This window comes from Amblyraja radiata, chromosome 3, assembly GCF_010909765.2.
Source record: "Amblyraja radiata isolate CabotCenter1 chromosome 3, sAmbRad1.1.pri, whole genome shotgun sequence".
Classification (NCBI taxonomy): Eukaryota; Metazoa; Chordata; class Chondrichthyes; order Rajiformes; family Rajidae; genus Amblyraja; species Amblyraja radiata.
Genome location: NC_045958.1, coordinates 19,560,367 through 19,585,080, shown reverse-complemented (window position 1 = coordinate 19,585,080; position 24,714 = coordinate 19,560,367). Strand labels below are relative to the sequence as shown.

The 24,714-nt window shown below is 45.7% G+C and overlaps 1 protein-coding gene across 15 annotated transcripts in view; it reads left to right on the top strand.

Annotated features, from left to right (window-relative positions):
- Positions 1–9,878, top strand: part of pja2 (praja ring finger ubiquitin ligase 2) — a 57,406-nt gene extending 47,528 nt beyond the window's left edge. For 14 of the 15 annotated variants that reach the window (XM_033017397.1, XM_033017400.1, XM_033017395.1 and 11 more), the window contains 4 exons: positions 1,201–1,309; positions 2,367–2,481; positions 6,884–6,999; positions 8,445–9,878. In XM_033017397.1, coding sequence (XP_032873288.1) covers positions 1,201–1,309; positions 2,367–2,481; positions 6,884–6,999; positions 8,445–8,573 — 469 coding nt within the window. In that variant the 3' untranslated portion in view covers positions 8,574–9,878. The remainder of the gene's footprint in view (positions 1–1,200; positions 1,310–2,366; positions 2,482–6,883; positions 7,000–8,444) is intronic. The other variant, XM_033017403.1, reaches the window with a different exon arrangement.
- Positions 9,879–24,714: the final 14,836 nt, after the last annotated feature.

Here is a 24,714-nt window from a genome sequence, read left to right as displayed (position 1 = left end):
GGGAGGTAAAGCGACAAGTGTAGCATTTCCTGCGGTTGCAAGGGAAAGTACCAGGGGAGGGGGTGGTTTGGTTAGGAAGGGACCATTTGACCAGATAAGTTCATTTTGACTCTTTGGCCTTTGAACATTTTTATTGATTTCTCATTTCTTCCTTTGTACTATTTTTTGATCAGTTGGAAATGGATTGCATTCAAACTTTGCTATTCGGGAGCTATGTCAACTGCTAAACCACATTGTAATATTGTTTTTGATATGGCCAAATACCAACTGAGCAGTTTGTTAAGTACAAAAGAAAGAAATTGGAAGGGTGCATGTGTGAAGAACAAATAACCAATGTAGTCCTGTCAGGCCAAAATTAATTGTGTCCTGTATGATTGCTTGACATAACCCAGATTTGCAATTAGCTCATGAGGCCACCATTTTATGGTCCCCTGGAAAAATGGTGAGAGTTAACTACCTATCTGTGAATTACCCAAATTCTGTTTGTGCATATTCCACTTGAAGCTGTCCAGGTGCTACACAAAAACAGGAAATGAGTACTGGTGCAAATTCGTACATCTCATCTCCAGGTGCTAGAATTTGATACTAATCGAAGTCGGTGCCACTTTTCTGTGATATTCTTCTGTGATAGCCGCCATAATGACACTTTTACCTGCATATTCAAGAACAAGAATTTCAGAACATGATGTTCCCTTGTCTAGTTCACCAAATAAATTGTCTTATCACAACCCTGAAGATATATATTTAATTTTCCTGTCTGCAATGGATGATGCTTCTGAACTGCGATACAAATTGACACATTCCAGAATTTACATCACTACAGTTTGGATGGGTGCACTAATGTTTTTCTTGCTTTCTGCAGTTTCCAATTCCTGCAGACCAGAAATCGACTGTTAGCTTCCAGAAAACCAGAATGACCCGATTTTGAATGTGTATTGCAAAACAAAATACTGATGTATATTCTGTTTTATAGAAACACTTTTAAATGAAGCAATTTGTTTCTTTCTGACAACTGCTTGTGATTCGCAAAATATTTGATTATTTTAAAAAAACATTTCCTTTTGCTGGAAAAGGTTTTTTTTAATTTCTAGAGCAGGAAAAATTATTGACCTTACTCTTAATTTTTGAAGTATGAAGGCCCCAAACTTAATAATATTCTTTTTAAATGTTGGCTAAATGATTTCGTGTTGCTTATTTCAGATTGCTGGATGAACTTGGTGAAGGGCTTGCAGCTCAAGCGATATCATCCGTTGATCCACAGCTCCTTACATTCATGGCTCTAGAAGAGCGATTGGCTCAAGCAATGGAGGTGGTGAACCTTTAATTCTTTTTATGAATCCCATAAATGTCTAAATTAATACACTTTTTATATTAGACAATAGATAATAGGTGCAGGACTAGGCCATTCGGCCCATCGAGCCAGCACTGCCATTCAATGTGATCATGGCTGATCATCCCCAATCAGTACCCCGTTCCTACCTTCTCCCCATATCCCCTGACTCCGCTATTTTTAAGAGCCCTATCTAGCTCTCTCTTGAAAGCATCCGGAGAACCTGCCTCCACCGCCCTCTGAGGCAGAGAATTCCACAGACTCGCCACTCTCTGTGAGAAAAAGTGTTTCCTCATCTCTGTTCTAAATGGCTTGCTCCTTATTCTTAAACTGTGGCCCCTGGTCCGGGACTCTCCCAACATCGGGAACATGTTTCCTGCCTCTAGCGTGTCCAAACCCTTAGCAATCTTATATGTTTCAATGAGATGCCCTCTCATCCTTCTAAACTCCACAATGTACAAGCCCAGCTGCTCCATTCTCTCAGCATATTCTATCATTATATATTTTATTCTGCCTTTGTATTATGAGTCCTGGAAATAACCTTATCATTGTCACATTTACATTCAAAATGTTTTTCTCAATAATGGTGATGCGTGCTAATGGAGCAATATAAAGTTACATTTAAGCAGAATAAATGTTTAATGTGGTCCTTGCCCTTTTAATTCGGAGTATTGAACAAATCCAGTTTCACCAAATTAACAAGGCATTTCTAAAATAATGGAATTGTATTGATGTCATCTTTCATGTCTTTGTGGTAACATCCTTATGATATTTGAGTTTATGATTAGACTTGGATTTGGGAAGAGTACTCATCGGCACCTACATCTAATCTCTGTATATGTTGTGCTTGTTTTAACAATCCTTGCAACAACGATATTTAAACATTAATCAATATCAGGACCACTTAAAAATGGGTTTAAGTATGTATGTATGATTTGAAGGATGGATGAAATAAATTGTGACAATTGTGTCTCAAAATTAAGACATTCAGTGAAATATATGTAAAGTAACCGGCTTAAAATGTGTTTATTTGAAGGCTGCTTTGGCACATCTGGAGTCTCTGGCCATAGACGGGGAACAGGCTCCACCTCCAGCTCCCAAGGAAACAATTGAATGCTTACCACAAGTTCCAATCACTGAAGACCATAATGGTAGGTCATATATGTATGTTTGTTTAATTATTGAATGCTTTAACCACATTCTGATATACTCTTGAGTCATTGAAAACATTCAGTGAGAATTTTCTTGATGCTTTTGCTCCATTTTGGAATTATAACTGATCATTGCAGCATAAAGTTTTTAATAAGAGGCTGCAAATGTCTACCTTGAGCAAAATTGATCACAAGAGCAAAAAAAAAAATCCCAAATCATGTCCCTTCATGGAGACTGAATTAGTTGAACCTGAAAGGTGGTGTAGCAATAGGCTTTTGTTTGTTAGAGTATAACTTGCAAGGAAACAAAGAGTTGGTATGGGACTGTTACAAGCAGCTGGGTTCAAGAGTATCTCTGGAGGTGTTTCGGGAACTAAGGAACATACTGAAGAATAAAATATAGAGGGCAAAAATGGGTAGGAGGTAGTGCTGGCAGGAAAAAATGGAGAGAATAGAGTCCCTCGGGGGGGGGGGGGGGGACTTAAAAAAATCTCTTTCCTGCACGGGAGACCCGACCTTTTTCAAGTCGGGTCTCCGTTGTCGTTGGGGAACGACCTGGGGGCTCCAGTCGCGGTGTCCGCGGAACTGCGGACTCACCATCGTGGGGCTGGCTGGACTCGGAGCGTGGGGAGCGTGGGGAGCGGTGGTGGCTCGCTGCTCACTCCGGAGCTCGGAGGCTCCAGCTGCAGACCAGTGGACTGGGACATTGGGATCTCGCGGGTCCGGGTGGAGACAGCTTTTCGGAGCTCCCGCAACGCAACTTCTCCAACCCTTGTCGCGGGGTTGGAACGACCCGGAGCGGGGTCGTACATCGCCCGGCGCGGCCTTAAATGGCCGTAGGACTTTCCATCGCCCGCCTGGGGTTTCAACATCGGGAGAGAAATGGTGCAGGGGAGAGAAACTGTGATGGATGTTTGTGTAAATTGAATTGTTTGTATGTCTTGTAGGAATTGTCTTTGTTTGTATGGCTGTTTTGTTTGAGCCTCATTGAGGTTCAAATGACATGTAATAAATATTGTATATTGTATTATTGTCATGTGTACTGTGGTACAATGAAAAGATTTTTTGTTGCAAGCTATCCATTCAGTGGAAAGACTATACAGGTGCACAACCTTTTATCCGAAGATCCAAATAACGAAAACCTCCGAATAGCGGCCATTTTTTCGGTCCTTGAAGAAAGGTCCTTGAAAACGTTCACCGAGGGCGGCCCGCAGAGGTGACAGCGGAACCTCCGGTCGGTCCTTGAAGAAAGGGGAACTAAATCCCCATTCATAAAAGAGAAGGTGAGGGTATATTGCGCGGGAGGTTTAATAATTGACAATATGCTGCTGCCTGCCCGCTGAGTTAAAAAGTTCCCACGGTAGACTCACGATCAAAGCCCCCGGCGGGCGCTAGCACGTCCGCGGCAATTTACAGCCGCGCCGGGCGTTGTAAGGCCCCCCTCCAGGTCATTCTCAACCCCGTAATTCGGGCGGGAGAAGTCGCCGCTGCCGGTGCCCCGCAAAGCAGTCTCCCACCGGGGACCCGCGAGCTCCCGGTTTCACCATCCACCGGAGTCGGGTCGCAGCAGCTCGCCCCCGCAGCTCTCCACGCTCCGAAGCTGGCTAGCTCCACGGAGGTAGGTCAGTAGGTCCACAGGCTCCACAGCTCCCACCACCGACCCCCAGACCCACTGCAAGCACGGAGATCCCAGAGACCCACAGCCAGCAGCAACTCCAGCCCAGCCCCGCTCCAACTCCAGAGGAACACGTAGGGGCAGAAGCTGATGGTGTGCAAGGTACGTCTTGTTCTTGGGGTGGCGGATGAGGGGGCGCAGCTCGGGCTGTGGGCAAACTGCCACTTGTCGCCGTAGCGGCCCATCGGGGAGCGGATTCCTCTGCAGTTGGAGGGGGAGGGGGGTATTGTGCTGTTTGATCGCCCCCTGCTATCCCAGGGACAGGGAGACACAGCGGCTTTTTAGACTGGTGGGCAATCACTTCCAAAGTTCTGCCCACACAGTCAGTACACCTCTCCTACACTGCATTTCATACAAACATTTATTCTGCAAGAAAAAACGACATTGAAGACTCAAACTCGCGATCGAGTAACTGCCAGGATCAAGGCGCAAACTCGCGACCTTGCGGATATGAGCCGAGCACTCTACCACTGAGCCAGCCATTAAAATCTACGCTAAAAAATTTCCATTCCGAAGACCGACTAATTCTGAATTACGAAAAGTGTCTGGTCCCAAGGCTTTCGGATAAAAGGTTGTGCACCTGTACTTGATTAAAATCAAGCATTGACAGATGCATTGACAGTACCGATACAGGATAAAGGGGATAACGTTTAGTACAAGGTAAAGTCTGATTAAAGATAGTCCAAGGGTCTCCAATGAGGTAGATTGCGAATCAGGACTGCTCTCTAGTTGGTGATAGGATGGTTCAGTTGCCTGATAACAGCTGGGACGAAACTGCCATGAAATTGGAGGTATTATCCACTTTATCCTGTTTCGGTACTATCTGTCAATGCTTGATTGTAATCATGTATAGTCTTTCCACTGACTGGATAGCTTGCAACAAAAAAGTTTTTCACTGTACATCATGTACCACTTGCCTGATGGAAGAGGGGAAAAGGGGAAGTCACTGGGGTGAGACTCATCCTTGATTATGATTGGGGCTTGGCGAGGCAGCGTGAAGTGTGGAAGGGATACTTGGGTGGGTGGTTGGTTTATGTGATGGTCTGGGCTGCATCCACAATTCTCTGCTATTTCTTGCGGCCTTCCCAAACCTGCTGCAATGCATCCTGATAAAAAGCTTTCTAAAGCATATCTGTAGAAGTTGGTGAGAGTTGTTGGGGACATGCTGAAGTTCTTGTCTTATACGGAAGTAGAGGTGTTGGTGTGCTTTCTTATCCCATTGCTTCCATATGGCTGATTCAGGACAGATTGCTGGTGATATTACAGTTGTATAGTTACAGTTGTACAAGAGGTGGGTGATGCTACATTTCAAGTATTATGTTCAGTTTTGATCACAATGCTATAGAAACGATGTTGTTAGCTGGAAAGAGTGCTGGAAAGAGTATCAGGATATTGCCAGGACTCAAGGGCCTGAGCTATAGGGAAAGGTTGGGCAGGCTATGACTTTATTCCTTAGATCGCTGGAGGCTGACGGGTGATCTTATCGAGGTGTTTAAAAATCATGAGGGGAATAGATAGGGTAAATGCACAGAATCCTTTACCCGGAGTAGGGGAATCAAGAACCAGAGGAAGATAGTTTAAGGTGAGAGGGGAAAGATTTAATAGGAACCTGAAGGGCAACCTTTTCACACAGAGGACAACGGGTTTATGCACGAATTGCCACAGGAGGTAATTGAGGCAGATACTATTAACAATGTTTTAAATACATTTGGACAGGAGGATAGGAGAGGGTTAGTGGGATATGGGCCAAATGTGAGCAGATGGGACTGGTGTAGATGGGGCATCTCGGTCAGCGTGGACAAGTTTGGCCGAAGGGCATGCATCGGCCGTATGACTCTATAACTGCTTTTCTATTGTGAGGACCTGGCCTAGGAACTGTTCGATTTATTATCCTCTCATTATTGAAGCACATTAGAAAATAAGGTTGATATTTTAACTTGTTATGTGTGAGTAATAATGGGAAGGGGCACCTTTCGAGTCATCTCGTTGTCCTTCATTATTGGTGTAAATATTATGCGGCTAAACGCCACTAAACGTTATTCTCTTATCAACTTTCTATATACTGTAAATGAATCGATTGTAATCATGTATTATCTTTCTGCTGACTGGTTAACACTCAACAAAAACTTTTCACTGTACCTTCAGTACACGTGACAATAAACAAAACTAAACTTTAATGCTTTGACCACTTTTGCATGTTTTGGTTGCAACGGCAGTATCTGAAAGAAGTGTGTTTTGCATTATACTTAAGATACTGCAGTATGCCTATTCTTGTACATTGGTGGCTGCAGGGAATGGAAATGCTGTTGAATTGCCATTGGATGAATCTAATATTATTTACAGATAACTAGTAGCAAATCCAAAAGCAATAAAAGGTCACAAGGACCTACAGATCCTGATTCGGTTAATTTTTACTGAAAATGTATGACAATTTATTACTTGCCTTGCCCCTTTCTAAAATGGGTCTGTCTTGAAGCTGTCGTGGCACTGTAATTTCCTGTAAAGGATTATTAAAGGTATAATCAATCAATTGTATAATTGAGTTATAAATGCCAAATTGCAGTTGTGTGCACAAATCGCCTGTATTTGTATCTTGTGAAAATGAATTTCAGAATATTCTTGTTAACACATTTGTCCTATGTTAGTTACTTCATGTAGAGCCTTTCTTCAGTTCTGCTGTCTTGGATCTGTGTTCTCATGTATGGATGTTTTACTTTTGACCTCTAGGCCTGGAGCAAACCTGTGCTATCTGTTGCAGTGAATATGTGAAAGAAGATTTGGTAACAGAATTACCGTGTCACCATCTGTTTCATAAACCATGTGTGACACTCTGGTTACAGAAGGTATGTTTCTCCAACCTTTCAGAAAGCTTTAATATAGAACATAGAGCGTTAAACGCTGGAACGGGTTCTTGGCACAGTGGGCAATGTTTGTGTCAACCATAATGCAAATTTAAACTGATCTCATCTGCCAGCACATGGTCCATATTATTCCATCCCCTGCCTGTTCATGTACCTGTCTAAATATCTCATAGGTTGCTGTCATAACTGCCTTCACAACATTCTCTGGCAGGCCGCTGGAGGCACCTACTGCTCTCAGTGTGAACAAAAACTTGTCTTGCAAATCTTCTTTAGACTTTCCCACTCTCACCTTAAATCTGCTCTCTAATCCAGTCAACGTCCAGATGAACCTCTTGCATCCTCTCCAAAGCATCCATGTCTGTTCTCTAATACCACAACCAGAAATGTGCACCTTATTCCAAATGTGGCCCATCTTTTTATACAACTGCAACATGACTTCCCAACATTTGTACGTTTCATTAACATGCTTTTTTTTTGTTAAATCTTGACTTTTCATTTGTGCATGATTGTGCCTCAGGGGGTATCTATGGAGGGGAATGAATTGAACATTAACAGATGTTAAGAATGCTGAAGACCTGAAATTGGTACTGTCTAACCTGTTGATGTTCCAGCATTTTCTGTTGATGTACCAAAAAGCTAACAAAGTAGTTTTATTTTCACAAGAAAATAGGGTAATTAGTGGTATAGTGAGACTGACATCAAAGTTCAAACATGCATGAACGAAGGGGTACATGACTCTAACGAGGGAGAATTGACTGAAAGTTTATTTGAGAAGGAACCTTCCGGTATAATCATGGGACAGACTGTTTTTTATGAATAATTATTTTAAAATCTTCAAAATAATAATTAATTTTTTTTAAATCATTTTTGGTGCAGATATCACGTTGAATATTTATAATATAGATCATTCTGGTTCATTATAATTATAGTTCATAAGTTGTCTGGAATTGCTACTTTTGATTTCTTTTACCTTTCAAGAAAACTTGACCTATTTTTCTACCTTTGCCTACAATCGTATACATCCCAACACTTTTGGAAAATCCACAAACATTTTTAATAATCTCATTGATGGAAAATATCTTAGTTTTGAAAATCTGTGGATTTGTGTTCAAAGTCCAAAAATGAAATTTGCTTGCTTGCCGGATACATGGCCAGCAAACAAATCATCATTGGTAAAGTGTTTTTCTCCATTCAGTTTGCTAGATTGTTTAAGTTTACAATACATGCAAAATAAAATCTGCTGCAGAAATTTCGGAATTCTTAACCCCACTGCTCTTCAAATGACAGAATTTTACATTTTGAAAGACTTGCCTTTTTTTACTACTTACTTAAATGTTCCTTAATCAATAATCCGTACAAGAAACTGCGTAGATAGAGGAGTAGAGTATATGGAATTGCATTGGCTTTACTGTCATTCCTTTTTTCAGTCTGGGACATGCCCTGTTTGTCGTCACAATCTCACATCAACACTTCCGGAATCTGCTACTGCTGCTGCTACTACATTTTTGTCAGAACCAGGAACCCCTCCTTCGCGTGATAGTCCAACAATCCGATGAAGCCAGATTCTTCCCAGTGAATGTAAAGGAAACTGCACTATTTTAATAGGAGCAGAAAGTATGAAACATATCTTTGTGATTTTGTTTGTAGGCTTATTTTGTTAAAGGCTGACAAAACTGTCATACTACTGGTGAGGTGTTTAATTCTGCATTATAATTATATGTAAAAACTTCACTTAATGGTTGTACTTTTGTGACAGAAAAGTAGACCTTTTGTAAATATTTGATGGGGTAGATTTATGATGTGATTGCTTTGTTTCTTTGTTTAAATGAAATTCTAAATAAGCATTTTATTTTGAAAAAAATCATGAATTGTGATGCTAATAATCATTTGCAGAGAGCTTTTGGGCGCAAATGTATGAAGGTTTCGTTTTAAATTTAATTCTAAAGTTTTTTGTGTTTAATGCACTGACTTTACATTGGGTGATGGAGCATAAGGAAGTTGTCTTAGTTCCATGAGATAAAGTTGTTTATTTTCTTACAATGTGACCAGCACAGTGATTATAAATGATGATGTCATCTGATATCACAACAGCATTGAGTTTTGTTTCCTTCAATAAAGTGCATCATTATAACTGTAAGCACTGCCATACTCTTCAAATTGAATGTTATTGCAAATTTGAAATTCAGGAAAGAAATAATCACATCATTTAAAGTTAGAACATAATGAATTTTTGGACGGTTATTTGCAACATTTAATATTTGATAGAATTTTATATTAAGAGTCTTTTGAAATAATTCCCTTCCACATGTTGCATGCAAGACCACTACAATAATAACGTTTGATACCCAGCTTGAATATAGCATAGTTTAATTATAGTTACATTTCTGATCAGAGTTGCATGCAGGGAAGTTCTCTTGATAACTTAGAAATAAAATAATTAATTTATTAACTTTTCATTGTTTTTTCAAAAGTTGCGCTGTACAATGTTAGAATTTAATTATCCCCAAAATAACAATAAAGTAGTTATAAAGCTTTCTTATGGAAAATCAAGTATTTAAAAATCACAAATAAATTTTTGGTGTTCGTTTTAGGTTTTTGAGAATGTTTTCTGTTATAAATGGGTTAAAATGCTTTGAAAACGGTTTATCAGTTCTTAACATGAATCTAATTATATTACTGTTACTGTGTTTACTAAAAACGCAGCTAGTGCCAGGAAGATTTGTATGATAGTGGAAATTGTGTCGATATTTTGGGCAATATGTGTCATTTCTTTATGTCAGAAGAGTTACAGTCCAATGAAAATGCTTTATATTAAAATAACAGTGTCATTCAAAACACTGAGTTTTTGATTTATAGGAAAACGCTTTCAATGTTTTTTTCTCATATTGTTGGGATTTGGGTGTTGAAAGGAAAGAGCAACATTTATTTTTGCGTTGCTTTGAATTAAACACCTAAGAGCACCTTCATGTAGCTCAGTGTTTGAGTTCTGAATTGGGTAAGGAGAGCAGGTTTTCTCTCGCATGTGATGTCTGAATCATTTGCACTTGTATAGCAGTCCAAAACTGTCATAACTGCTTATTATTGATTTGGATGACAATTCAGGTGACACCAAAATCGGTTACATAACGGACAGTGAAGAGGATTGCAACAGGAAAGTTGACAAAGGAATGGCAGATGGAACTTAACTCGGACAAGTGTAAAGTGATGCACTCTGGGAGGTTAAACTGGGAAAGGACATAAATGGTGAATGATAGGATCTAAGGACTGTTGTTCAACAGAAAGACTTCAGGGTACAAATACATAGTTCCTCAAAAGTGGTGGCACAGGCAACAGAAGGAATGGAATGTTTGCCTTAATTAGTTGAGAATTTGAGTGTAGGTAGTTGGGACTGTTGTTTAATTTGTCGATTAGGCCACAGATGGAGTATTCTATGTGGTTCTGTTCATTACAAGGAAGCAAACGAGATTAAGCTAGAGATGGTGTAATAAAGATTCACAAGAATGGATTGGAGGGCTTTAGCTTTAAAGGGAAGCTGGGACATTTTTCTGGAGTGAAGAAAGCTGAGGCTTGATCTTAGCAATTTATAAAATTGTAGGAGGAATAAATTGAGTAAATAAACATATTTCCTGTGTTAAAGCATGTCAAACTAGAAGCTGTAGGTTTAAGATGAGAAGGAGGAGATTTACAGGTGATCAGAGGTACATTTTTCAAAAATTAGTTGGTGTCTGCAATGCACTTGCAGAGGATGTGGCAGAGGCAAGAACAGTAACTACATTTAACAAGCTTCTAGACAGGGACCTGAATGAGGAAGGCGTATGGATATGGAATTAATGCAGGCAAGTGGAATTAATATAGTTAGGCATGATGATCAGCATAGATGTGGAGGCTTCCGGAAGTGGCGGTGCTGTGAAACGGCTGCGGCTCGCCTGCAGTCTGTCTGTTTTTACTTTTTTTGTGTTCCTTTTTTTTTTGTCTTGTTCAGTTAAACTTTTGGTTATTAGGTTGTGTTATGTGTGGGGGGGGGTGGAACAGGGCTTTCTGTCTCTCCCTTCGGGGGAATGCGACTTTCTTGTCGTATCCCCCTTCTCTTCCCCCGTCTGAGCTAAGGCCTAATGGCGGAGCTGGCGGCCTCCAACCTGTGACTGACCTCGAGGCTCCGGAGGTAGAGCCAGCCAGGACTTACCAACGCGAGGCTGGCCGTCTTCGAGCTGCGGTGGCGTTCGGGCGGCGACACGACTCGGTGCTCCGGTGAGGGCGGACGGCGCGGGGCTGAGACACTCCCGTGTGGGCGGCCCGGCTCCCGGCTGGAATGCACTCCCGTGTGGGCGGCCCGGCTCCCGGCTGGAGGACGCTCCCGTGTGGGCGGCCCGGCTGGAAGGCGCTCCCGTGTGGGCGGCCCGGCTCCCGTGTGGGCGGCCCGGCTCCTGGCTGGAGGGCGCTCCCGTGTGGGCGGCCAGGCTCCCGGCTGGAAGGCGCTCCCGTGTGGGCGGCCTGGCTCCTGGCTGGAGGGCGCTCCCGTGTGGGCGGCCCGGTGCGGGGCTGAGACGCTCCCGTGTGGGCGGCCCGGGGCGGAAACGGTGCTCCGGTGGCTGAGGCGGGGTTCTGGCGGCGGCGACCTGAATCCGGGGTTCGGCCGCGGGCCAGTGGACGACATCATCGGGAGCTCGCAGGTCACAGGCTGGTGCCTGTTTTCCAGAGCTCCCGTGGCAACAGCTGCGTCCGCTGGACTGGAGGGCGGCAGCTTCGACCACCCCCGGGCCGCGGAGCTTGAACCGCGGGACTGACTTACCATCGCCCGGTGGGGTATCGCCTCAGCGCAGAGGGAGAAGAGGAGGGAAGAGACAGTAACCCTAAGACTTTTGCCTCCATCACAGTGAGGAGTTGCTTGGTGAACTCACTGTGGTGGATGTTAATTTGTGTTTATTGTGTTATTTATTATTACATGTATGGCTGCAGGCAACGACATTTCGTTCAGACCGAAAGGTCTGAATGACAAAGGATTCAATTCAATTCAATTCAATTCAGTTCAATTGAAGAGCCCGTTTCTATGCTAAACAACTTTATGAACTTGAACTCAATTAATCCAACACACTTGGGATTTTTGTGAAGCTAGACTGGTATATTTAAAACATAGAAACAGGAAAAATAGGTGCAGGATTAGGCCATTCAGCCCATCGAGCCAGCACCGCCATTCAATATGATCATGGCTGATCATCAAAAATCAGTCCCATTCCTGCTTTTTCCCCATATCCCTTGATTCGTTCAGCCCCGAGCTAAATCTAACTCCCTTGAAAACATCCAGTGAATTGGCCTCTACTGCCTTCTGTGGCAGAAAATTCCACAGATTCACAACTCTCTGGGTGCAGAAGTTTTTTCTCATCTGAGTCCTAAATGGCCTACCCCTTATTCTTAAACTGTGAGCCCTGGTTCTGGACTCTGCCAACATTGGGACCATTTTTCCTGCATCTAGCCTGTCCGATCCTTTAAGAATTTTATAAGTTTCTACTATAAAATCCCCTCTTGTACTTATAAGCCCAGTCGACCCATTCTTTCATCATATGTCAGACCTTCCCCAAATTAGGAGACCAAAACAGCACACAATACTCCAGGTGCAGTCTCACCAGGGCCCTGTGCAACTGCAGTAGGACCTCCTTGCTCCTAAACTCAAATCCTCTCACAATGTAGACCAACATGCCATTAGCTTTCTTCACTGCCTGATTGGATGAAATTGGATTCAACTTTATTGTCATTGTGCAGAGTACAAGTACAGAGACAACAAAATGCAGTTCGCATCTAACCAGGTGCAAAAACAGAGCATGTTGTGGAATAATATCTAAGAAAGTGCAGTAGAGCAGCATAGGCAGTAAGAGTAGGATATATACATTAGTCTGTAGATAAGGGTACACTATAGGTGGGGAAATATATGTACAGTGGGACATTGTAGTATGGATACACTGGGTGGGATATATGCAGTGTAGACAGACGTATTAGTGCAGTAAGCATTAAGTGCGTTGTGGATGTATATATACAGCATAAACAGGTAATAATAATAATAATAATACATTTTATTTATGGGTGCCTTTCAAAAGTCTCAAGGACACCTTACAAAAATTTAGCAGGTAGAGGAAAAACATGTAAGGGGAATGAAATAAATAGTAGAGACATGACTAGTACACAAAGTAAAGACAGAATTCAATTCAAAACACAATATGAGGCAATTAATGCACAGATGAAAAGGGAGGGGGACATGGGGCTAAGGATAGGCAGAGGTGAAGAGATGGGTCTTGAGGCGGGACTGGAAGATGGTGAGGGATACGGAATTGCGGATCAGTTGGGGGAGGGAGTTCCAGAGCCTGGGAGCTGCCCTGGAGAAGGCTGTCTCCAAAACTGCGGAGGTTGGACTTGTGGATGGAGAGGAGACCGGCTAATGTGGATCTGAGGGACCGTGAGGGTTGGTAGGGGGAGAGGAGGTCAGTGAGATATGGGGGGGCCAGATGGTGGAGGGCTTTGTAGGTGAGGGCCAGGATTTTGTAGGTGATCCGGTGGGAGATGGGAAGCCAGTGAAGTTGTTTGATGACTGGAGTGATGTGATGCCAGGATTTGGTGTGGGTGATGAGTCGGGCGGCTGCGTTCTGGACCAGTTGGAGTCGGTTGATGTAGGTGGAGCTGATGCCAAGGAGAAGTGAGTTGCAATAGTCCAGTCGGGAGGAGATGAAGGCATGGATGAGTCTTTCAGCAGCGGGAGGTGTGAGAGAGGGTCTGAGTTTGGCGATGTTGCGGAGATGAAAGAAGGAGGTTTTAATGACATGGCGGATGTGAGGCTCAAGGGAGAGGGTGGAATCAAAGATCACGCCAAGGTTGCAGGCCTGGGGAGGGGAGAGTGGGGTTATTGATTTTGCTGAGTGTGGCTTTGGAGCCTATGAGGAGGAATTCTGTCTTATCGCTGTTGAGTTTGAGGAAGTTATGTTGCATCCAGGTTTTTATAGCTGACAAACAGGAGTTGATATGGGAGAGGGGGGGGTTGTGGGGGGATTTGGTGCCGAGGTAGAATCTGGGTGTCATCGGCGTAACAGTGGAAGTCCAGGTTGAAGTGGCGGAGTATCTGACCAAGGGGGAGGATGTAGATGATGAAGAGGAGGGGGCCGAGTACGGAGCCTTGGGGAACGCCTTGAGTGACTGTGCTAGCAGAGGTGTGGTTGTGGAGAGAGATGAAGTGGGATCTGTTGGAAAGGTAGAATATATATATACAGTAGCAGTAGTGTAGAGCAGTATAAACAGTAGAATATATGTGTGTGTGTATATATAGCAGCAGTAGTGCAATGTTTGGGGGGGGGAGGGGGGAAGATCAGTCACTGGGGGAAGGAGTGTGCAGAGCGTCCGGGGAAGGAGGGAGGGAGGGGGGGGGGGGGGGGGGGAGGAAGATGGTGGTGGCTGGCAATCACCAAGGTGCAGAGTTAAGTAGGGTAACAGCCGCAGGGAAGAAGCTGTTCCTGAACCTGCTGGTCCGGGAACGGAGAGACCTGATGGGAGGAGGGTAAACAGTCCATGGTTGGGGTGAGAGCAGTCCTTGGCGATGCTGCGCGCCCTTCGCAGACATCACTTGCTTTGGACAGGCTCAATGGAGGGGAGTGAGGAACCGGTGATGCATCGGGCAGTTTTCACCACCCTCTGCAGTGCTTTCCGGTCGGAGACAGAGCAGTTGCCATACCATACTGTGAAACAGTTAGTAAGGATGCTCTCGATGGTGCAGCGGTAGAAGTTCACCAGAATCTGAGGAGACAGATGGACCTTCTTTAGTCTCCTCAGGAAGAAGAGACACTGGTGACCCATCTTGATCAGAGTTGAGGTATTGTGGGTCCAAGAGAGGTCATCAGAGATGTTGACCCTCAGAAACCAGGAGCTGGAAACACGTTCCACCTCCGTCCCGTTGATGTGGACGGGGGTGTGCGTGCCACCTTTAGTCTTTCTGTAGTCCACAATGAGCTCCTTGGTCTTCTTGGAGTTAAGGGCCAGGTTGTTGTCAGCGTACCATGCTGCTAGGCCGACTCATCGTTGTCGCTGATGAGGCCAATCACCGTTGTATCATCTGCATACTTGATGATGGTGTTAGTACCATGTACAGGTGTGCAGTTGTCGGTGAAGAGGGAGTAGAGGAGGGGGCTCAGCACACAGCCGTGTGGAACGCCGGTGTTCAGGGTGAGGGTTGAGGAGGTGTGGTTGTCTGACCTAACAGCCTGGGGTCTGTTGGTTAGAAAGTTCAATATCCAGTTACAGAGGGAGGGGTCGATGCCCAGGTCGTTGAGTTTGGTGATCAGTTTGGAGGGGATGATGGTGTTGAATGCTGAAGTCGATGAACAGCATTCTCATATAGGTGTCTCTGTTGTCGAGGTGGGAGAGAGCGGAGTGAAGAGTTGTGGAGATGGCATCCTCCGTAGTCCTGTTCTGGTGGAGGTCCAGTGTGGGAGGTAGGCAGCTTTTGAGGTGAGTGAGGACCAGCCTCTCAAAGCACTTAGTGATGATGGGGGTAAGCGCAACTGGGCGGAAATTGTTGAAGCTTGCCGCTTCAAGTTTTGGCACCAGCACGATGGAGGTGGTTTTGAGGCACATGGGGACAGCTGCTTGGACAAATGGTACACAAAATTGCTGGGGGAACTCAGCGGGTGCAGCAGCATCTATGGAGCGAAGGAAATAGGCGACGTTTCGGGCCGAAACCCTTCTTCAGACTGATAGGGGGTGGGGAAAGAAAGAAGGACAAAGGGAGGAGGAGGAGGAGCCCGAGGGCGGGCGGATGGGCGGAGACAGCTAGAGGGTGAAGGAAGGGGAGGGGAGGGGGGGAGGGGACAGCACGGGCTAGCCAAATTGGGAGAATTCAATGTTGATGCCAAGGGGACGCAAGGACCCCAGACGGAATATGAGGTGCTGTTCCTCCAATTTCCGCTGGTGCTCACTCTGGCAATGGAGGAGACCCAGGACAGAGAGGTCGGATTGGGAATGGGAGGGGGAGTTGAAGTGCTGAGCCACCGGGAGATCAGGTAGGTTATTGCGGACTGAGCGGAGGTGTTCGGCGAAACGGTCGCCCAACCTACGCTTGGTCTCACCGATGTAAATCAGCTGACATCTAGAGCAGCGGATGCAGTAGATGAGGTTGGAGGAGATACAGGTGAACCTTTGTCGCACCTGGAACGACTGCTTGGGACCTTGAATGGAGTCGAGGGGGGAGGTGAAGGGACAGGTGTTGCATTTCTTGCGGTTGCAACGGAAAGTGCCCGGGGAGGGGGTGGTGCGGGAGGGAAGTGAAGAATTGACGAGGGAGTTGCGGAGGGAGCGGTCTTTGCGGAAGGCAGACATGGGGGGAGATGGGAAGATGTGGCGAGTGGTGGGGTCACGTTGGAGGTGGCGGAAATGGCGGAGGATTATGTGTTGTATTTGCCGGCTGGTGGGGTGAAAGGTGAGGACCAGAGGGACTCTGCCCTTGTTGCGTGTGCGGGGATGGGGAGAGAGAGCAGCGTTACGGGGTATGGATGAGACCCTGGTGTGAGCCTCATCTATGGTGGCGGAGGGGAATCCCCGTTCCCTGAAGAACGAGGACATTTCCGATGCCCTGGTATGAAATGTCTCATCCTGGGAACAGATGCGGCGTAGGCGGAGGAATTGGGAGTAGGGGATGGAGTCTTTACAGGGGGCAGGGTGGGAAGACGTGTAGTCCAGATAGCCATGTGAGTCAGTGGGTTTATAATGTATGTCGGTCAGGAGTCTGTCCCCTGCGATGGAGATGGTGAGGTCAAGGAATGGTAGGGAAGTGTCTGAAATCGTCCAGGTGTATTGGAGTGCCGGATGGAAGTTGGTGGTGAAGTGGATGAAGTCAGTCAGTTGTGTGTGGGTGCAGGAGGTGGCACCAAAGCAGTCGTCAATGTAGCGGAGGTAGAGGTCGGGGATGGGGCCCTGGTACGCATTGAACAAGGATTGTTCAACGTACCCGACAAAGAGGCAGGCGTAGCTGGGGCCCATGCGTGTGCCCATAGCTACGCCTTGTGTTTGGAGGAAATGGGAGGAGTCAAATGTAAAGTTATTGAGGGTGAGGACCAACTCCGCTAAGCGGAGGAGAGTGTCAGTGGCTGGGTATAGGTTGCTCCTCTGGTCGAGGAAGAACCGGAGGGCTCTGAGGCCATCCTGGTGGGGGATGGAGGTGTAGAGTGACCGGACATCCATGGTGAAGATGAGGGGGTGAGGGCCCAGAGAGTGGGACTCCATCCCCTACTCCCAATTCCTCCGCCTACGCCGCATCTGTTCCCAGGATGAGACATTTCATACCAGGGCATCGGAAATGTCCTCGTTCTTCAGGGAACGGGGATTCCCCTCCGCCACCATAGATGAGGCTCACACCAGGGTCTCATCCATACCCCGTAACGCTGCTCTCTCTCCCCATCCCCGCACACGCAACAAGGGCAGAGTCCCTCTGGTCCTCACCTTTCACCCCACCAGCCGGCAAATACAACACATAATCCTCCGCCATTTCCGCCACCTCCAACGTGACCCCACCACTCGCCACATCTTCCCATCTCCCCCCATGTCTGCCTTCCGCAAAGACCGCTCCCTCCGCAACTCCCTCGTCAATTCTTCACTTCCCTCCCGCACCACCCCCTCCCCGGGCACTTTCCGTTGCAACCGCAAGAAATGCAACACCTGTCCCTTCACCTCCCCCCTCGACTCCATTCAAGGTCCCAAGCAGTCGTTCCAGGTGCGACAAAGGTTCACCTGTATCTCCTCCAACCTCATCTACTGCATCCGCTGCTCTAGATGTCAGCTGATTTACATCGGTGAGACCAAGCGTAGGTTGGGCGACCGTTTCGCCGAACACCTCCGCTCAGTCCGCAATAACCTACCTGATCTCCCGGTGGCTCAGCACTTCAACTCCCCCTCCCATTCCCAATCCGACCTCTCTGTCCTGGGTCTCCTCCATTGCCAGAGTGAGCACCAGCGGAAATTGGAGGAACAGCACCTCATATTCCGTCTGGGGTCCTTGCGTCCCCTTGGCATCAACATTGAATTCTCCCAATTTGGCTAGCCCGTGCTGTCCCCTCCCCCCCCCCCCTCCCCTTCCTTCACCCTCTAGCTGTCTCCGCCCATCCGCCCGCCCTCGGGCTCCTCCTCCTCCTCCCTTTGTCCTTCTTTCTTTCCCCACCCCCTATCAGTCTGAAGAAGGGTTTCGGCCCGAAACGTCGCCTATTTCCTTCGCTCCATAGATGCTGCTGCACCCGCTGAGTTCCCCCAGCAATTTTGTGTACCTTCGATATTCCAGCATCTGCAGTTCCCTTTTGAATGCTTGGACAAATGACAGGTTGAAGATGTCCGTCCAGACGTCTGTCATCTGCGCATGAGGACGCGCCCGGGGATGCCTGCATGCTTATTTTCAGTGACTGAAGTACAAGCCAGGTCTCGTTGCACCTCCACTTTTCCTAATCTGACACCATTCAGATAATAATCTGCCTTCCAGTTCTTGCCACCAAATTGGTTAACCTCACATTTATCCACATTATACTGCATCCGCCATGCATCTGCCCACTCACCTAACCGATCCAAGTCGCCCTGCAACCTCATAGCATCCTCATCACAGCTCACACTGCCACCGCAACTTGGAGATGTCACGTTTAATTCCCTCGTCTAAATCATTAATATATATTGTAAATAACCGGGGTCCCAGCACCAAGCCTTGTGCACCCCACTAGTCACTGCCTGCCATTCTGAAAAGGACCCATTAATTCCTACTCTTTGCTTCCAGTCTGCCAACCAGTTCTCTATCCATGTCAATAACCTACCACCAATACCATGTGCGCTAATTTTGCACACTAATCTCTTGTGTGGGTCCTTGTCAAAGGCTTTTTTGAAAGTCCAGATACACCACATCCACTGGCTCTCCCTTATCCATTCGACTTGTTACATCCTCAAAAAATTCCAGAAGATTAGTCAAGCATGGTTTCCCCTTCATAAATCCAATCTGACATTGACCGCTCGTGTCACTGCTTGCCAAATGCGCTGCTATAACATCTTTAACAATCGATTCAAGCATCTTCCCCTTTCCTGATGTAAGACTAAAGGGCCTGTCCCACTTAGGAGACCTCTGGTGACCTTGAGCGACAAAAACAAATCCAGGTCGCGGTGACCTACGACCTTCCACAACTATGTGTGCGACCTATTACGACTGTTGAAGACCTCCCTCGACTATGAAGAAGACCTCCTTCGACGATGTTGACTGGCTTCGACCGTGTACGTTTTACTCGAGGATGGTCTGGCAAATCATTCTGAACCATGCAAGCAAGGAAGGAACTAGTTTGGAGGATGTTAGTAAAAATACAACTACTGCTGTTTGCAGTAGCCCTTTTGCTTCAGCAGCCTTTTAAGAATGGCAGAAGGGGAAGAGCAAGGGTGATGAGGAAGCACAAGAAGAGGCCTCAATGGGTGAATGGAGATGATGTGATGGACTGTCCCGGTACACCAGATGACTGAAAGAGAGTGGTGCTGGGCTTTGACAAAAGATGGAACTTTAAGCACACATGTGGGGCAGTGGATGGCAAGCATGCCATTCCTGTCCCTGTCCCTGTGCCCCTCATTTTTCTTATCGTACAGGATGGCATTCTGCTGGAACCATTCCTCAAGGTCCCCCTCCTGCTGCCTGGTGAAGGTGTAGGGCATAACCTTCCTCCAGCCCTCCCTCACCACCAATGGGGCATCTGCCTCTGATGCTGTGTCAGACACAGGAGAAAGGGCTGCTTTGCTGCCTTCAAATGAGGCAGTGAAGGATGGGGTGGTGGTGGGGACATATTCTACCACCCTGGTCTCCTCCTTCAGGGGTCTCTCATGCAGGGCTACCTCCTCCTGCACTATCACCTCCTGCCACTCCTCCTCCTGGGTGAGCAACACCTGCCTGGCAGGTTTTTTTGAGGGTTCCCATCCCTTGCGCTGCTGCCTTTTTGGTGCCATCTGTAAAACACCAGTCTCCTCTCCAAAAAACTCTCCAGCTATGAATGAACATGCCTTGGAGTGAAAGAGGTGACGTTCTTCTGTTTAAATTACCTTTTTTTTCTACTGACCTTTTTTTCACCCCGGAGGTATTACCTTCGACTACCTACTACGACTGGCTTAGAAACATAGAAACATAGAAATTAGGTGCAGGAGTAGGCCATTCGGCCCTTCGAGCCTGCACCGCCATTCAATATGATCATGGCTGATCATCCAACTCAGTATCCCGTACCTGCCTTCTCTCCATACCCTCTGATCCCCTTAGCCACAAGGGCCACATCTAACTCCCTCTTAAATATAGCCAATGAACTGGCCTCGACTACCCTCTGTGGCAGGGAGTTCCAGAGATTCACCACTCTCTGTGTGAAAAAAGTTCTTCTCATCTCGGTTTTAAAGGATTTCCCCCTTATCCTTACGCTGTGACCCCTTGTCCTGGACTTCCCCAACATCGGGAGCAATCTTCCTGCATCTACCCTGTCCAACCCCTTAAGAATTTTGTAAGTTTCTATAAGATCCCCTCTCAATCTCCTAAATTCTAGAGAGTATAAACCAAGTCTATCCAGTCTTTCTTCATAAGACAGCCCTGACATCCCAGGAATCAGCCTGGTGAACCTTCTCTGCACTCCCTCTATGGCAATAATGTCCTTCCTCAGATTTGGAGACCAAAACTGTACGCAATACTCCAGGTGTGGTCTCACCAAGACCCTGTACAACTGCAGTAGAACCTCCCTGCTCCTATACTCAAATCCTTTTGCTATGAAAGCTAACATACCATTCGCTTTCTTCACTGCCTGCTGCACCTGCATGCCCACTTTCAATGACTGGTGTACCATGACACCCAGGTCTCGCTGCATCTCCCCTTTTCCTAGTCGGCCACCATTTAGGGGTCTGGCTTCGACTAGACCTATGACTAAAGAAATATCTATTTTTCCCAGGGCGACCTATTGTTAGTCGCGGTCAGTTTTTAACATCTTGAAAAATACGGCGCGAGCTAGCTGAAGCCTCGACTACGCGGAGACCACTCTCGACCATGAAGGAGAGTGACGAAGATCTCCTACAACCTCGTGGCGACCTCGCCGCGACTATGGGTCGCGGGCAAACTCGCCAGAGGTCGTGGTGGAATATGTTAGCTTGCAGTCACAAAAATACAATTTTAGCTGTTAAAAAAACTCTTTCTACTCAACAGGTTAGTATGTTTGGAAGGAGAAACATAGTTAGTGTTAAAGATAAATGTCCTTTCACCCTGAATTCTGGGCAGGCAGTTAGTTGTGGGGAACTCAGAGCAAAACAGGGTTCCCCAACGCCCCAGACCTGCTGTTATGCTCTCAGTTTTTCCATGTGGAATCAACAGCCGAGGCAGAGGTTATTGCTGTTCCTCAGCTGCATTGGACAAGGTGCTGCTCACCGTGTGGTGAGGGAGGTCTTGCTGGGGTCTTGGACAATAGACAATAGGTGCAGGAGTAGGCCATTCGGCCCTTCGAGCCAGCACTGCCATTCAATGTGATCATGGCTGATCATCCCCAATGTACCCCGTTCCTGCCTTCTCCCCATATCCCCTGACTCCGCTATGTTTAAGAGCCCTATCTAGCTCTCTCTTGAAAGTATCCAGAGAGCCGGCCTCCACCGCCCTCTGAGGCAGAGAATTCCACGGACGATTGGAGATTGGTCTCCACGATTCTGATCCAGCGCCCGGCAGTTATGTCAATGGGGGAAATAAACCCTTATTCGGTTTTAGTGGACAATCAGCAATAACGAATAACCTTTTCTCCCCCCCCCCCTCCCCAGTCTGTTATTACAAGGGTTGAATGTATTTGCAAACATTTACAAATTGTAAAGTCTTGTTTAACAATATTTAATAATTTCCCGAAACCAGGTCTTCCTTGATGCCTAGTGGTTTTGTTGACCTTGATCCCATCCAGATTGGGGTAATGATAGCCAAGACTCAGAGCAGCATAATTTGGAGTCTTCTAATAGTGTGTTGAAACTTTGTAACACGACTAACATAATGTACATTACCACCAATTTACAGCACCATCGTGGGCCGGGTCTTAAATAACGACAAGATGCAGTACAGGAAGGAGATGGAGGGTTTAGATGCTAACATGGTGTCAAGACAACACTCTCAATATCAGCAAGACAAAGCTAGTTTATTGACTTCAGAAAGTGAGATGGAGTACGTGGCCCAATTAGCATCAACCATGTTGAAGTAGAAATGATAAAGAACTTCAAGTTCCTTGCTGTGCATATCACCATTAATTTGTCCTGAACCAACCACGTTAAGGCTACTGCATATGAATGCTCACCAATGTCTTCACTGTCTCAGGAAACTGGGGAAGCTCAGCATATCTCCATGCCGTACCAAATTATATACCATGCAAAGCGTACTATTGGATTGCATTGCAGCATGCTCTTGGAACAGCTCTGCCCAAGACTGCAAGAAACTGCAGAGAGTTGTGGATGTTGCCCAGTCCATCGCATAGACCAGACTCCCCATCATCAACTCCATGTACACTTTGCGATACCTCAGGAAAGCTGTCAGTATAATAGAGGACCTTTTTCTTCCCTCACAATGGCAGACGATATAAAAGCTTGGAAACACATTCCGCCAGATTCAGGAACAACTGTCCGCTGTAATCGGACAACTGACTAGTCCTGCCATAAGCGAGAGCTTAGTCCCGATCTTCTAACATTCCTCACTGTGGACCTTGGACTTTTTCTCTAACTATAATGCTATATGCTATATATTTGACTGGACAGCACCCAAATAAAAGCTTTTCAATGTAACTCAGCACACGGCACAGTAAAATCTTTTTCAAGAAATCATGTAAATTGTGTCAAAAATAGACACAACATGCTGGAGTAATTCAGCGGGTCAGGCATCATCTCTGAAGAAAAAGGATGGGTGACGTTTTGGATCTGGACCATTTAGAGGGATATAATGAAAGGCCCTGACCCAAAATGTCATCTATCCTACATCATCTGCACGGGAGAAACTAAACGACTTTTTTTTCCCACAAATCATTCCGCGGGCTGGTAGTTTGACACCCCTGCTTTAAGCCAATGCCCTCTAGTTCGTGAATCACATATCCCAGGAAAAAGACTATGCATTCACCTTATATATTCCCCTCATGGTTTTTACTCACCTCTAAAACACTGCAGGTTTTGGTTCCATGAATGTCAAATGTACTGCAGTTTGCCATTTTAAATAGTGTGCTTAAGAGTCTAAGACAAATTGTTCGTTCTTTAGGGGAAACCCACCGACAGAAAACTTCTCATTGGTGAGTGTGGAGGAGATCTGAAAGCCTTGGGCGAATTGAATTGTACGTGACTTTATTTATTTGTTTTAAATTGAGCGTGAGAAATTTGTGATCAGCGTGAGAGCGTGAGAATTTCATGAAATGTGTGAGTCTCACGCTCAATGCGTGAGAGTTGGCAGCCCTGCCTTATTCATGAAAGAAAATAAACCTTTTCTCGCAGCTTCTTCAATTCACGCCCGTTTCATGATCTCAACACATTGCATAGAATTTTGAGAAATGTCATTCAATCAGGATTTAAGTGCCTGTCTACCTGAAGGTATGGGCTCATCCTTTTCATAAACCAAAGAATGTCTTGATTGTTTTTGATCATGAAAAAACTTGATTTCATGTACCATTCAGATAGATGTCTTTCATTAAAGATGACAAGCTGAGAGGTGTTGGAAATCAGGGTGCAAACATCTGAAAATCACAATGGGTGAAATCTGCAGTTTCTTAATTGCAAATGTATCACATTTTGATGTGGGAAGAGATCATTTAGCCCCTTCAACCTGTCCTCCATTCAATGATCGTCTTCTTGCGTATGGCGTGCACAGCCTAAAGTTGTAGGACAACTTGTTCTATTTGATTGTGCACGCCGGGTTGGTTGCATTCGTTAAAACAGGGCGGACCACGTGAAGGTTGCAATCTTCCACCCCCATTCAATGATGATATAGTTAATTTGTGACATTTTTCGCAGATCCTTTGGTTAACATGTTTTCTAATCTTAGATTTTAAATTGGCAAATGGCCTACCATTAATTGTTACTTTTGGAAGAATTCTAAGGTATAAAAGTATTTCCCAATTGCATATCTTAAAATTGGGAATTTGGTTAGTTCTGCCAAATACCGAGATTCTTCAGCCAATCTGGTAAATCAGTGTAGCTAACAATCCAAGGACAACATGTCGTTCGAAATGTGTGCCAGAATAGCCCTCTCCCAACTCCCTGCTCTACTGGCTATCCAGACAATTTCTTTCATTGGTCTGGCTGTTTTGATAATTTTAATTAATTTTTAAATGAACCCACAGTCGTTTTTAGACCACCCATTTTTATTATCAGGTCAATTCAGCACGACAGTAAGGTCATAAGTGGTAGGAGTAGAATTAGGCCATTCGGTCCATCAAGTATTTTCCGCCATTCAATCATAGCTGATACATCTCACCCTCCTAACCCCATTCTACTAATCAAAAATCTATCACTGCCTTAAAAATATCCAGCGACTTGGCTTCTACAGCCTTCTGTGGCAAATAATTCCACAGATTCTTCACACTCTGAACTCACACTCCACACACTCAACACTCCGTTCTTTCTCCTTCCTAAAAGAACATCCTTCCTAAAAGAACATCCTTTAATTCTATGACCTCTAGTCCTAGACTCTCCCACTAG